Source organism: Ptychodera flava, chromosome 9, assembly GCF_041260155.1.
Source record: "Ptychodera flava strain L36383 chromosome 9, AS_Pfla_20210202, whole genome shotgun sequence".
Classification (NCBI taxonomy): domain Eukaryota; kingdom Metazoa; phylum Hemichordata; class Enteropneusta; family Ptychoderidae; genus Ptychodera; species Ptychodera flava.
Window position 1 is genome coordinate 44,012,776 of NC_091936.1, and position 11,939 is coordinate 44,024,714.

The 11,939-nt window shown below is 37.5% G+C and overlaps 1 protein-coding gene across 2 annotated transcripts; it reads right to left on the reverse strand.

Moving 5' to 3' along the window:
* Positions 1-418: 418 nt before the first annotated feature.
* On the reverse strand, positions 419-10,362 carry LOC139141117 (glycoprotein-N-acetylgalactosamine 3-beta-galactosyltransferase 1-like). 2 transcript variants are annotated; one of them, XM_070710705.1, is made up of 5 exons: positions 10,318-10,362; positions 9,938-10,225; positions 8,934-9,595; positions 2,348-2,468; positions 419-1,018 (listed from the first exon to the last, which is right to left on the reverse strand). In XM_070710705.1, the coding sequence occupies exons 2-5, from the start codon at positions 10,125-10,127 to the stop codon at positions 1,014-1,016; spliced, it is 978 nt and encodes a 325-aa protein (XP_070566806.1). In that variant the 5' UTR covers positions 10,128-10,225; positions 10,318-10,362; the 3' UTR covers positions 419-1,013. The 2 variants fall into 2 exon arrangements, with proteins under 2 accessions (XP_070566806.1, XP_070566807.1); XM_070710706.1 differs by lacking the exon at positions 2,348-2,468 and having other exon boundaries at positions 794-1,018.
* Between the last annotated feature and the right edge of the window lie 1,577 nt (positions 10,363-11,939).

Consider the following 11,939-nt stretch of genomic DNA (forward strand, 5'->3'; position numbering starts at 1 on the left):
CTAGCAAAAGATTATCTGGCGTTGTTATTATTATCAACGACAGACATGTACTAAATCTATTACTACATTAATACAACGAATGTACCTGTAAATTTGATAGTGCGTGCGTGCGCACACAACTATGAATGTTCCTAAAATATGGCAACCATTGCACATCTTTATAGGAACTAGATATATTCTTCGTGAAAACTGCACAAAGAAACATTTAAAACTTTCTGTATGCATTCCCCAGTAGGCTGCTTGAAAGTTATCATTTCATCCGATATAGAACACAGTAGCTTTGAACATCGCCTGCAGAAGATGACAGCTAATTAAAAAAAATTATATAGTGGAAAAACTACACAGTCAGGGTTATGTCACTCAGGGTGTCATGTCACCATTTCATACGGCCGCTATTGAGTAGAAGGAGAAATTCATAGAAATGTTAATTACATAATTTAATCACATGAAATTGAATGGTACCATGAGCAAAATAGTGAACAAGACTCAGCTACTGAAGTGCCAATGTGGTGAGCATTTTCTAGCAATGAAGAGCACACCGATGAACGTGCCGGAGGAGTGAGATGACGCCCTCATGCGATAGCTAGCGAAGGCCTAGAGATTCTACTTTACTTCACAGCGACAATTTGAACTTGATTGGCTGGTCAAATTGTCTCCAACCAAACAAGTGCAAGAAGTGAGAAGTTTTGTAAAACTAAGTTCTCTTTTATGTATCGTAATGTGCAACTGTGAGGAAACCTATCATGTCAACCTTCTCAAAGCTGTATTGGAATAGACGGTGGTTTTGTTCCATGCCAATAAACCGACCTCCAAATATGCTAAATTAAATCCAGGTTAACATAATTCCCCATTGAGTCATCAGGGCGAAATGCCCGTCACCATGATGACGATTCATTCTCTCATTTTCCATGTTCCAAACTTTGCACAAGCTAGGATCATATTATCCTCTTCTGCCTGAGTGTCTCGTTTCTGGAGTCCAGGAAGTCAGGAGATTTCTTCTACACTGTAGGGTGTTACCCTGCCAAAAGACATATGGGACAATCACAGAACATATCTTGACGAGGTTTGTTTCTCTACTATGTAACTTGCATTTATTGTCCCTTTGCAGCATGTCTTCGTTGCATATGCTCTAATAAGTGTTCAAGTACCTTCCTTTTGAAATTTTTGATCATTCAGTTTCAGAGCATACCCCATTAGATAACATATTTACAAAACTCTAACACATAGTAAACATATTTACACAAATTAAAAAATGTAACATAATGGTAATTATATGTAACAAAAGGATAAACCTACATAGCGTAATTAAATATAATACAATTTGAAGACAACAAAGCACTTTGACATAGCCATCTACATAATGACATGGCCTAACAACATGTTATACAGAAAGTAATGGTGAAGATAATATAAGAGTAAAATAACAAATGCTTTTATGACAACATTTAATAAAACGGAAAGGCAGGATGATATCACATAATATTAAAACTTCAAAACTTAACAACACAGTGAAGAGACTTTTTCACGGAATGACTAATGTAAGGGGTACTGCGAAAACTTCGGGAGAAACTGGGTTCAATGCTGACTAACTATGGTTTAATGCAATGTCGCAGAATTGCTGTACCAATGGCATTGTGCCGACGTTAGAATGTCGCCTGAATTTTTCGCGCAGCTCACCATGTGTGGTACGGGGCTGGAAATACCCAACATTAGAGTGAGTTGTCGAATAATCGACTTCTAACATTTTCTGTAAGACTATGACATGATTTGTGCTATTGCTGGAAATAAATAATGTTTTGTACTTATATACTCACGTGATCCTGTCAGCAGTAACCACAAAAGTTACACAGCCATTATTACAGGGCAACCGAATAACGGGTATTGCGTCATAGCCAGTATTACAGGGTAGCCGAATAACGGGTATTGCGTCATAGCCAGTATTACAGGGTAGCCGAATAACGGGTATTGCGTCATAGCCAGTATTACAGGGTAGCCGAATAACGGGTATTGCGTCATAGCCAGTATTACAGGGTAGCCGAATAACGGCTATTGAGCTTTGTAGGAAGCAAGGAGCTGTTCAAGGTTCATTTGTCAACAGCTTTGAACTTATACGTCATAAAGTTTCGGGAAGACTGAATAATACCAGACCTACACTAAGTTTTTGTATAAATCAACACTATCCTACGGGGTATGTTTGTGTTTATGCACCATTAAATGCGACCCAAAACAAGCACTGGGTTTTACAGTAGCGAGGATGAGGCCACGTGTTCTTCAGATTTACTAAAGTATTTGGCAATGGATTTTAAAAATACGTCACAGATATCCAAGATGGTGGATAAATCCATACCTGTGTTGATAACGAAAGTTTCAGTTGGTCTTGCTCTGTAGAGGAGATAGTCTAACTGATACATATCCGTCGGGCTGATATAATGTACGCTTATCAGCGAATCTGCACAACAATCTTTACCCTATATCACCAAGGAGTAAAGAATATTAAAATACATAGATGACAAAAACGATATGGTACAAAATTTGCTCTACCATCAGGTTAACGTTTATTGGCAAAAATAATAACGCATTGCAGCGTTTTCAAAAGTGACTTCGTGTCACAGAACGTTACTGTTTTTTTCGATGAAATGTATTGATAAATCACTCAAACATGGCAACTCCTAAGAGTAAATCATTCAGGGTACAACTGGCAAAGCAGTGGCAACTTCTAAGAGTTAATCATTCAGGGTACAACTGGCAAAGCATTGGCAACTTCTAAGAGTAAATCATTCAGGGTACAACTGGCAAAGCAGTGGCAACTTCTAAGAGTTAATCAATCAGGGTGCAATAGACAAAGCATTGGCAACTTCTAAGAGTGAATCAGTCAGGGTACAACTGGCAAAGCAGTGGCAACTTCTAAGAGTTAAGCAGTGAGGGTGCAATAGACAAAGCAATAGCAACTTCTAAGAGTGAATCAGTCAGGGTACAACTGGCAAAGCAGTGGCAACTTCTAAGAGTTAAGCAGTGAGGGTGCAATAGACAAAGCATTGGCAACTTCTAAGAGTGAATCAGTCAGGGTGCAATAGACAAAGCAATAGCAACTTCTAAGAGTGAATCAGTCAGGGTGCAATAGACAAAGCAATAGCAACTTCTAAGAGTGAATCAATCAGGGTGCAATAGACAAAGCATTGGCAACTTCTAAGAGTGAATCAATTAGGGTGCAATAGACAAAGCAATAGCAACTTCTAAGAGTGAATCAATCAGGGTGCAAGAGACAAAGCATTGGCAACTTCTAAGAGTGAATCAGTCAGGGTGCAATAGACAAAGCAATAGCAACTTCTAAGAGTGAATCAGTCAGGGTGCAATAGACAAAGCAATAGCAACTTCTAAGAGTGAATCAATCAGGGTGCAATAGACAAAGCACTGGCAACTTCTAAGAGTGAATCAATCAGGGTGCAATAGACAAAGCATTGGCAACTTCTAAGAGTGAATCAATCAGGTGCAATAGACAAAGCAATAGCAACTTCTAAGAGTGAATCAATCAGGGTGCAATAGACAAAGCATTGACAACTTCTAGGAGTGAATCAATCAGGGTGCAATAGACAAAGCATTGGCAACTTCTAAGAGTGAATCAATCAGGGTGCAATAGACAAAGCAATGGCAACTTCTAAGAGTGAATCAATCAGGGTGCAATAGACAAAGCATTGGCAACTTCTAAGAGTGAATCAATCAGGGTGCAATAGACAAAGCATTGGCAACTTCTAAGAGTGAATCAATCAGGGTGCAATAGACAAAGCATTGGCAACTTCTAAGAGTGAATCAATCAGGGTGCAATAGACAAAGCAATAGCAACTTCTAAGAGTGAATCAATCAGGGTGCAATAGACAAAGCATTGGCAACTTCTAAGAGTGAATCAATCAGGGTGCAATAGACAAAGCATTGGCAACTTCTAAGAGTGAATCAGTCAGGGTGCAATAGACAAAGCATTGGCAACTTCTAAGAGTGAATCAGTCAGGGTGCAATAGACAAAGCAATGGCAACTTCTAAGAGTGAATCAATCAGGGTGCAATAGACAAAGCATTGGCAACTTCTAAGAGTGAATCAATCAGGGTGCAATAGACAAAGCAATGGCAACTTCTAAGAGTGAATCAATCAGGGTGCAATAGACAAAGCATTGGCAACTTCTAAGAGTGAATCAGTCTGGGTGCAACTGAAAGAGCACTGGCAACGTCTATAGGAGTGGATCAATCACATCAGGGTACAATGGACAAAGCACTGGGAACTTCAGAGAGTAAATAAGTGAGGGTACTCTCTGGAAATGATGTTCCAGTGTTGCATTATTGTGTTAGCCAGCTGCAGTGATTGAAATGTTACCATTTCATTGGGTAACCTTAGGAAAGGGTTGTATGAAAGAAGTGTTTGCTGGTCCATATAGCGTGATATTTTGCACGGAGTTACTAAAGTTTCATCATCGTACATTTTTCAGACAGATAGACAGAACTACATTATTCTTAGCTTTTCACTCTCAATTATATTGTTGGGACGAAATATTATACTGTGTTTAGAGGTGGTGTTGAAATTGATAAATAATATTTGTTTTGATGTTGACATTTTGAATCTCGCTATGATTTATCCTCCAGAACTGGAGATTAAAGAAACTACAGAAACGGCCTCTTCTGCTTCATATCTGGACATTTTACTTGAATTTGACTCTAATGGTCACCTTTCTACTAGGCTATATGACAAGAGAGATGATTTCAACTTTAGTATAATCAATTTTCCACACCTCCTCAGTAATATTCCACTCTCACCTGCTTATGGGGTATACATTTCCCAGCTTATTCGATATGCAAGAGCATGCAGTTCATATGGTGATTTTGTAGAGAGACATGGCCATCTCTCTTACAAACTGTTAAATCAAGGTTACACCAGAGCAAGACTTGTCTCTACATTCAAACGGTTTTTTGGCAGGTATCGCAAGCTTGTAGATAAATACAATATCTCTCTTCGACAAATGATCACTGATGGCATCGGTGACATGGGGCCTTAGTTAGTGACCACCACCTATCTGACTTACAGATTGATATATGGCGCGTGCCACATGTGGGGCAGGATGCGCTTACTATTTTCGAAACACCTGACATCACTTCTTGGTCTTTTGGCCAGAGGTCCATATATCTTTCTTTCATGAATTTGACTTTGTTTGTGTACCGTCTATTTACTGTCTGTTCTGTGCTGTTTTGTGTCTATGTTTACAACTATTGTCTTACAAATTCTGACCTAGTGTTATTGGATTATGGATTGGTATGATTGCGATTATTTCACAGCGTTTGTTTACCAGCGTAGATTTATCAGCATTGATTCTGTGTAGCTTTCTGATATGAAAATATTACATCACTTCCCATTGTAAGAGTAACTCGATGATCTGTCAATCCATCTGAAGATTGCAGGGTGCATGAAACTTGAGTAATAGAGACCATTACTTGTTATCGGAAGTAATTTGTTCAATTATTTCTGACTCTTTGCTTTTAGCATCGAGCACCGTACTTCGGAACATCTGTATACTTATATATATATATATATATATATATATATATATATATATATATATATATATATATATATATATATAAATATATATATATATATATATTGTTTACATTTTGTATATATACAGATACATGTACATATATACATATACATATACATATATATTTTACATATATTGTATACATTTTGTGTATATATATAGATACATATACATACATACATACATACATATATATATATATATATATATATATATATATATATATATATATATATATATATATATAATATATATATATATATATATAAATAACAAGAAACGACTATTGAAATATGACAGGTTCCCAGTGTTGTGTAGCGTGGAAATTTAATGTAGGAACTAAATTGAAAAACACACAACTACATTTGCTGTGCAGAGACACTCAGATGTAGTTGTGTGTTTTTCAATTTAGTTTATATATATATATATATATAATATATATATATATATATATATATATATATATATATATATATATATATATATATATATATATAACAACTAATTATACACACTAGAATATTGTACAGAATAAGAAAAAACGTATAGTAATATAAGGCGAGGAAAAAAAAATTATCTGTTCAACGGGCCCGACCGACCCATATTTGGACCACTCCACATTTTCTTTTTTTTTTCCCAAATCTTTACGAATCTGAAGAAACGCGGAGATGTTATTCAGTGAACATCTGTCTGTAAGATGAACGACCTTCACATTTTCGATGACATTGACTGGGGTGAGATTGATACAGGCTATGATTTGAAGAGTAAAGGTGGAAGCGCATCACAAACATCTGGTCAAGGTGTATGGCAGGGTTAATACGCCGTGGAAAATAAACTATTACGCCACGTGTTCCGTATAGCGTAGACACTCTGTACTGTATTGTTTCACCGGCATTTATTTCACGTCCGAGTGGTTGTACAGTCTATATTTTCTAGTGTTCCTATTTTAAGTGTTACTTGAAAATTCTTTATTGTTCTTTGAGTCGTCACTCGCTCCGATTTTCGTCATGGCTTTCTCCTATCGAATGTGTGATTGTAAGCAGCAGTTCTCACTGCAGGACGGACATGATTTGTGTTTCCGTTGTCGAGAATGCACAAGGAGTCAACCTTGTGACATTTGTTTGACTTGGACACAGGACGAATGGTCTAATTTCGCTCCCTCGCTCGCACGACGACGTCCCGTACATCCCCGGAGCTGACCCGTCAGTTTCTGAGTCGTGAGTTTTGGTTGGAATGCACCGTGCTCATATGGCTGGTGACACCAACACAGAAATTAGCTCCGTTAGATTCAGGTGCCGCCAATGAAGCAAAAAGGTGTTCGTGCTAAGTTTTTCAGCGGGCAGGCAGATTTCAAAACTAATCAGCGGGCGGGGAGAAAATATCGATATTTACTGTGGGCGGGGAAGAAATTTCATTACTTTCAACGGGCAGGGAGAAAATTTTTGACAGTGGGCACCGGAAAATACGTAGAGGGAGGGGCAAGCGGCGTGCTTAATAGAACCTAACTTAGAAGGGAGCAATGTTCCAAGGTATACTGCTAACTGCTTGCATGGTTTTGTGTTGATCTGGGTTGCATAGTGGGCATCTAGTGGGCAATGGGGAATTTCAGTAGTAGGGAGAGGGCAGCGGGGAGCTTGAATTGATGTGGGGAGTGGGGAGCGGGCAGACTGTAGATACCGGAGGGCAGTGGGCATCAAAATTCAGTGGGAAGGCACATTTTCACTGTATACCAGTGGGAGGGCAGTTACGAACAGCATTCACTTTCCCCTCAAAGTTTTAGGTCAGGGTCAAAAATAAGAAAAATCGGTATATCAGCCTTCAAAACAGGTTTTGTGATAATTTTGAGAAATTCATGAAATTTACCAGTTGGCGGCACCTGTAGATTGACCTGTAGAAGTGAAGGCAAAGAAGCTGTTCTGAGACAACCAATCCATGTCAACAAAAAATTGAAAAATTCATGAACGTACTAAACAACATATCCAGTATATGTTATGTGACTAAGAAAAAGCATGAAACACACAAAAAGTGTTTATATTATATGTTCTGTTTAAGAAAAACCAAAAAAAAAATCAAAAAAAAAAAAAAAAAAAATCCGACCTACCTACCCAACTTTAAAGTCATCCCGCCCGTTGAACAGCTTTTTTTTTTTTTTTGGCCTAATGTGAGAAATACTAAAAGTGCATCAAAACTTGCAGCTTCTACCCTTAAACATGGAAACGTTGTAAAATACGAAACAAAGATAAAGTTACATCCATCGATCAATGTAACATTGATTTAAAGCGAACAGTGTGTTACAAACTGATTCAATTGACCTGTTTGTTTGTTTGTTTGTTTGTTTGTTTGTTTTTTGTTTTTTAATTCCTTCTGTACCATTGAAAGACACTGACGGAGAACTTCATGATTTGGTTTTTTACTATTTGCCGTCATAGTCATATAGACTGGATGAATACTTTCTTGTACTTTTGTTGTCTGAAATATGTCCTTTTCATTGTTTTTTATATGGCGTTTGAAATGCAAAAGATGTGTTCAGTCACAGACAAATAGAAGAAATTGTTTCTATTTGTCTGTGGTTCAGTACAGGATGAGGGAATTACTTCACAAAACGGTTATTTTGTTCATCTGGAACAACAAATTCTATAATTTTCCTTTGCATATTTAGTGTAAGTAATTAATGATTCTACGTTTCACAATAGCTTTTATAAAAGATGTATTGAAGTTAAATTTACACTTTGAAAAGTCATTTAACTGTTGTGTGTGTAATTGAACTGTCGATGTGAACAATCGATGTGTTTGGCAGTCGTGTACAGACAAAACTATAGTGCCTTACCCGTATACATTTATGTACACATGTCATATTTTCTTCCTACACAGAGAGTCTTTGCTTTTGTGTATTCACATTTCAGCGCGGTGTTTTTTTGTACATTTGTTGATTTCCATATCCTTGCACAAAATTTGTTACCCTCTCTGCGATACCTGCACAAAAATGGCTTAAACTAAACTGTTGCATGAAAAACGGTGAAACCCCTCCAAATCGTATACAAGGCCTCTCCTGTCAATTCTGTCTAGGCCCAAACAATATAGGCGCATATACTAAATGCATCGAATTGAAAGCTTTAAACTTCGGCTTACAGATTGCTCCTGTTAAATCATGGACAGTCTCTACTGTCTATTGTTAAATTCAATATTTTTTTAAACTAGGGAATAAATATTCCTCTTTTTAAATTTACGGATACTTCTTGTTCCCAGACTAGCAGCAATTCGCGGTTCTAACTCGCATTCCACAAAATCCTTTCTGAACTGTTAAAACAACGTTGCCCAAGCATTTTAGCGGAAAGATCATGTTGAATCCACTTACCGAAACAGCTGGGTAGTATTCGTAGTCATACAGCCATCTATGCAACTTTTCCTGAAAATACTTGTCCAATTTGAGAGGCAAGAAACGATTTCTACCAGACCTATCTCGTGAATCTCCGTGTTGTACACCTAATCTTTCCAAGCATTGCCCCATCAGAACATCTTCAATACCTTTTTCACCTTTTTGACACAAGCTATCATTGCTCAAACCTACATCCACCAACCTTACCAGTCCAGCTTTACTCAGGGTGTATCCAGCACCTCCGCTCATGTAGCTTTGATTGGTTTCCGGATAATGAAATCGGTGCCCGAAATAGATGAGGTTTTGGGGGTCGTGTGCATCAAGGAAGGTTCTCAAATTTTCAAGGATGACGTAGGTATCATCGTCAGCCTTGAGGAACCAATCAGCATCGTCCGAATGGTGATTGCGAACGTACTGGAAGGCGGCCTTCGTCTTTCCCCAGAGCATTTCGTAACCTTCGGTGACATTCAGACCGATAACCTGGCGTTCAGGACTCGCACTGCTGCTAACATATACAATTTTGTTGCAGCGTTTACCCCATGTCTGCTTGACGGCTTGCAACCTAGACATGGTTTTCGGCCATGTTGTAACGATACATAGGATTCGTACTTTATCGAACAGACTCCCACGGGTTGTTGTTTCTGTGGCAACATCAGCATGAAATGATTAAAAAAATACATTACATGTAAACATGATTTGTCGCAGCTGCGCCTAGTACACATGTCACGTCGACATGGTGGGCTAGGTTACTGTACATTACCAGTCATCTTGATTTTGCTGGTTTTGTATAAACATAGATTCCAACTGATCTTTATCAACGAAAATAACATTTTTATGTTAGAGAAAGTACACACACTGCTGGATATTCTATACGTGTGGTATTTTAAGGATTTTTCGTCGTCCAAAGTGACTGCGAGAGAATTTATCTGACGCGTAGAGCATAACATTAACTCTGTATTCGATTGTAAACGTTCGATACTTACCATTCTGACGTATCAATTTTTCATGGAAGACATTGCCAGTGATGTTGAGACCGCGTTCATACTTGGCCGATGGACGAACGATGACTTGATTTAGGAAAGTAACAAGAAGGATCATGATACAGAGTCGTACGATAAACAATGGGATTTTCCTTGTCATCCGAGAAAATACTCCTTGCGTGAAATAGTTCATGTTTAATGGTTGGAAGGCTTAGCGTATTTCGCAGCTCCAGTTATACCTATTCTTTTACCATCAACTTAGTAAGGACGAAGCTAAGCACGGTCTCGATTCTGTAAAATGAAAACATATGAAGCTTTGAGATGCAAATGCTTATGGATAAGTCTTGTTTTACGATGTACACTACCATCATAATTATGCCTACCTGTGATTTATCGTCGCACCACATCAATACTTTTTTTCCAACTGGTGTACAACGAACACTCAGTCTGTTAAGGCTGCGTTCACAGGATGTGGGGGGGGGGGGGGGGCTGGAGGAACCGTGATTGGAATCTTATTTTTTCAGGTCCTCCGGTATTACCCTTATCGAATCCACCAATCTATATGAAAAATTTTCCCCTCAAACAAAGTATCACATAGTCGCATTTTTATAAGGTGTGTACGCCAAACATGTATTGCACTGTTCTGCTCGCAGATGTTCGACACTACCTGTTATCAGCAGTTTGTAGAGTCATATTCCTAGGCAAGTTCTTAAATTGATTCACTTTTAATTGCATCAGTGGACGTTTGGGATATCAGTCTAGGCCGACTTGCGTAAATCCAAATCAGGTCCGGTAGAATGGAACCAGCTGAAGACAACACAAAATGATGATCATGAGAGAGTATGCAAATTAGCGGCAACAATTTGCCAAACAGTGTTAAATGAGAACGGCGACCCACAAAAAAAACCCAAAAACTTTTGAATGATAAGTACAAGATATATGACCTAGATGCTACTTACAAATGTTTTACAAAATTGACGATACTCAAAGGTTGAAATATTCCATCAAATAAAACTTTTAATCTCTGATTTTTGGTGTAATAAAGACAAATTTGGTGAAAAATAAAAAATTCCATTTAGTCACACGTTCTTTCATTTAAATTAGAATCTTTACTGTTCACAATTTTACTTTTTTATTATTGCACGATGAGAATGCGAACATTTTATTCACTGCATGAACTTGAAATAATTGTTTAATATATTAATTTTTGGTGATTTCGTGAAAAACAGTGACTTTCATCTTATGTTTAGAAAATTCAGCATGGTGACCCAATCTTGTTTTTCCTTAATATTTGATATTTCCAATATACCAGAATTCAAAAATCCCTAATGCAAAAGTGTAACAATAGCTACAAATTTTCTGATCATACACCCTTAAGCAAACCATATTACAAAAATAACATTTGACACTTTTCAGGATTTTCTGCTTTTGTATTAACTCCAATCTCTTGTTTTTACGTCTTATTATGTTGAAGTATTCAGTATTCACCCTATCAACACAACCTACGTATGTTTTATGTACTTTTATATTACTGTCAGTTGCATTTCTTATGCATCGAAATGTCAATATATCATAAAACTCCTGCATATCAACGCTCGGACTGTGTAAAACTAGTTTAAACCATTTCAGGATAATTTTAAAAAAATACAAAAAGTCATGTTTATACACAACACAATGTTGAAAAAATATCTACTGACCATTCACATCTTGTTACACTGTATGGAAAATGTATTTACTGTAAAATGACAAACACGAATAGCCATAGAAGTAAACTCTAGGCTACCATTACATTCAAGGAGATACGCACTCTTCTTTGTGTACCATAGTCACCATTTTTGTGAACAGTGGTACACCTATTGTCCCTTTTGGCCATCGTCTATTGATAACTGTCAAGTGTCCTAGTCTTTCATATGTTGCTCTGATCTTGTGTACAAATATGTTTCACTGTCATGAGCGACATGTAACCCAAACTCGTCTTCAACTACATCAGAGTCAGAGCTATCTC

Excerpts from the sequence above, each read along its gene's own strand:
- LOC139141117 (XM_070710705.1), bottom strand. The coding sequence starts at position 10,127 with ATGAACTATTTCACGCAAGGAGTATTTTCTCGGATGACAAGGAAAATC. Across the intron at positions 9,596-9,937 it reads AAAATTGATACGTCAGAATG|AAACAACAACCCGTGGGAGT; the intron begins GTAAGTATCGAA and ends ATGTTGCCACAG. Across the intron at positions 2,469-8,933 it reads AATACTACCCAGCTGTTTCG|GGTAAAGATTGTTGTGCAGA; the intron begins GTAAGTGGATTC and ends TTGGTGATATAG.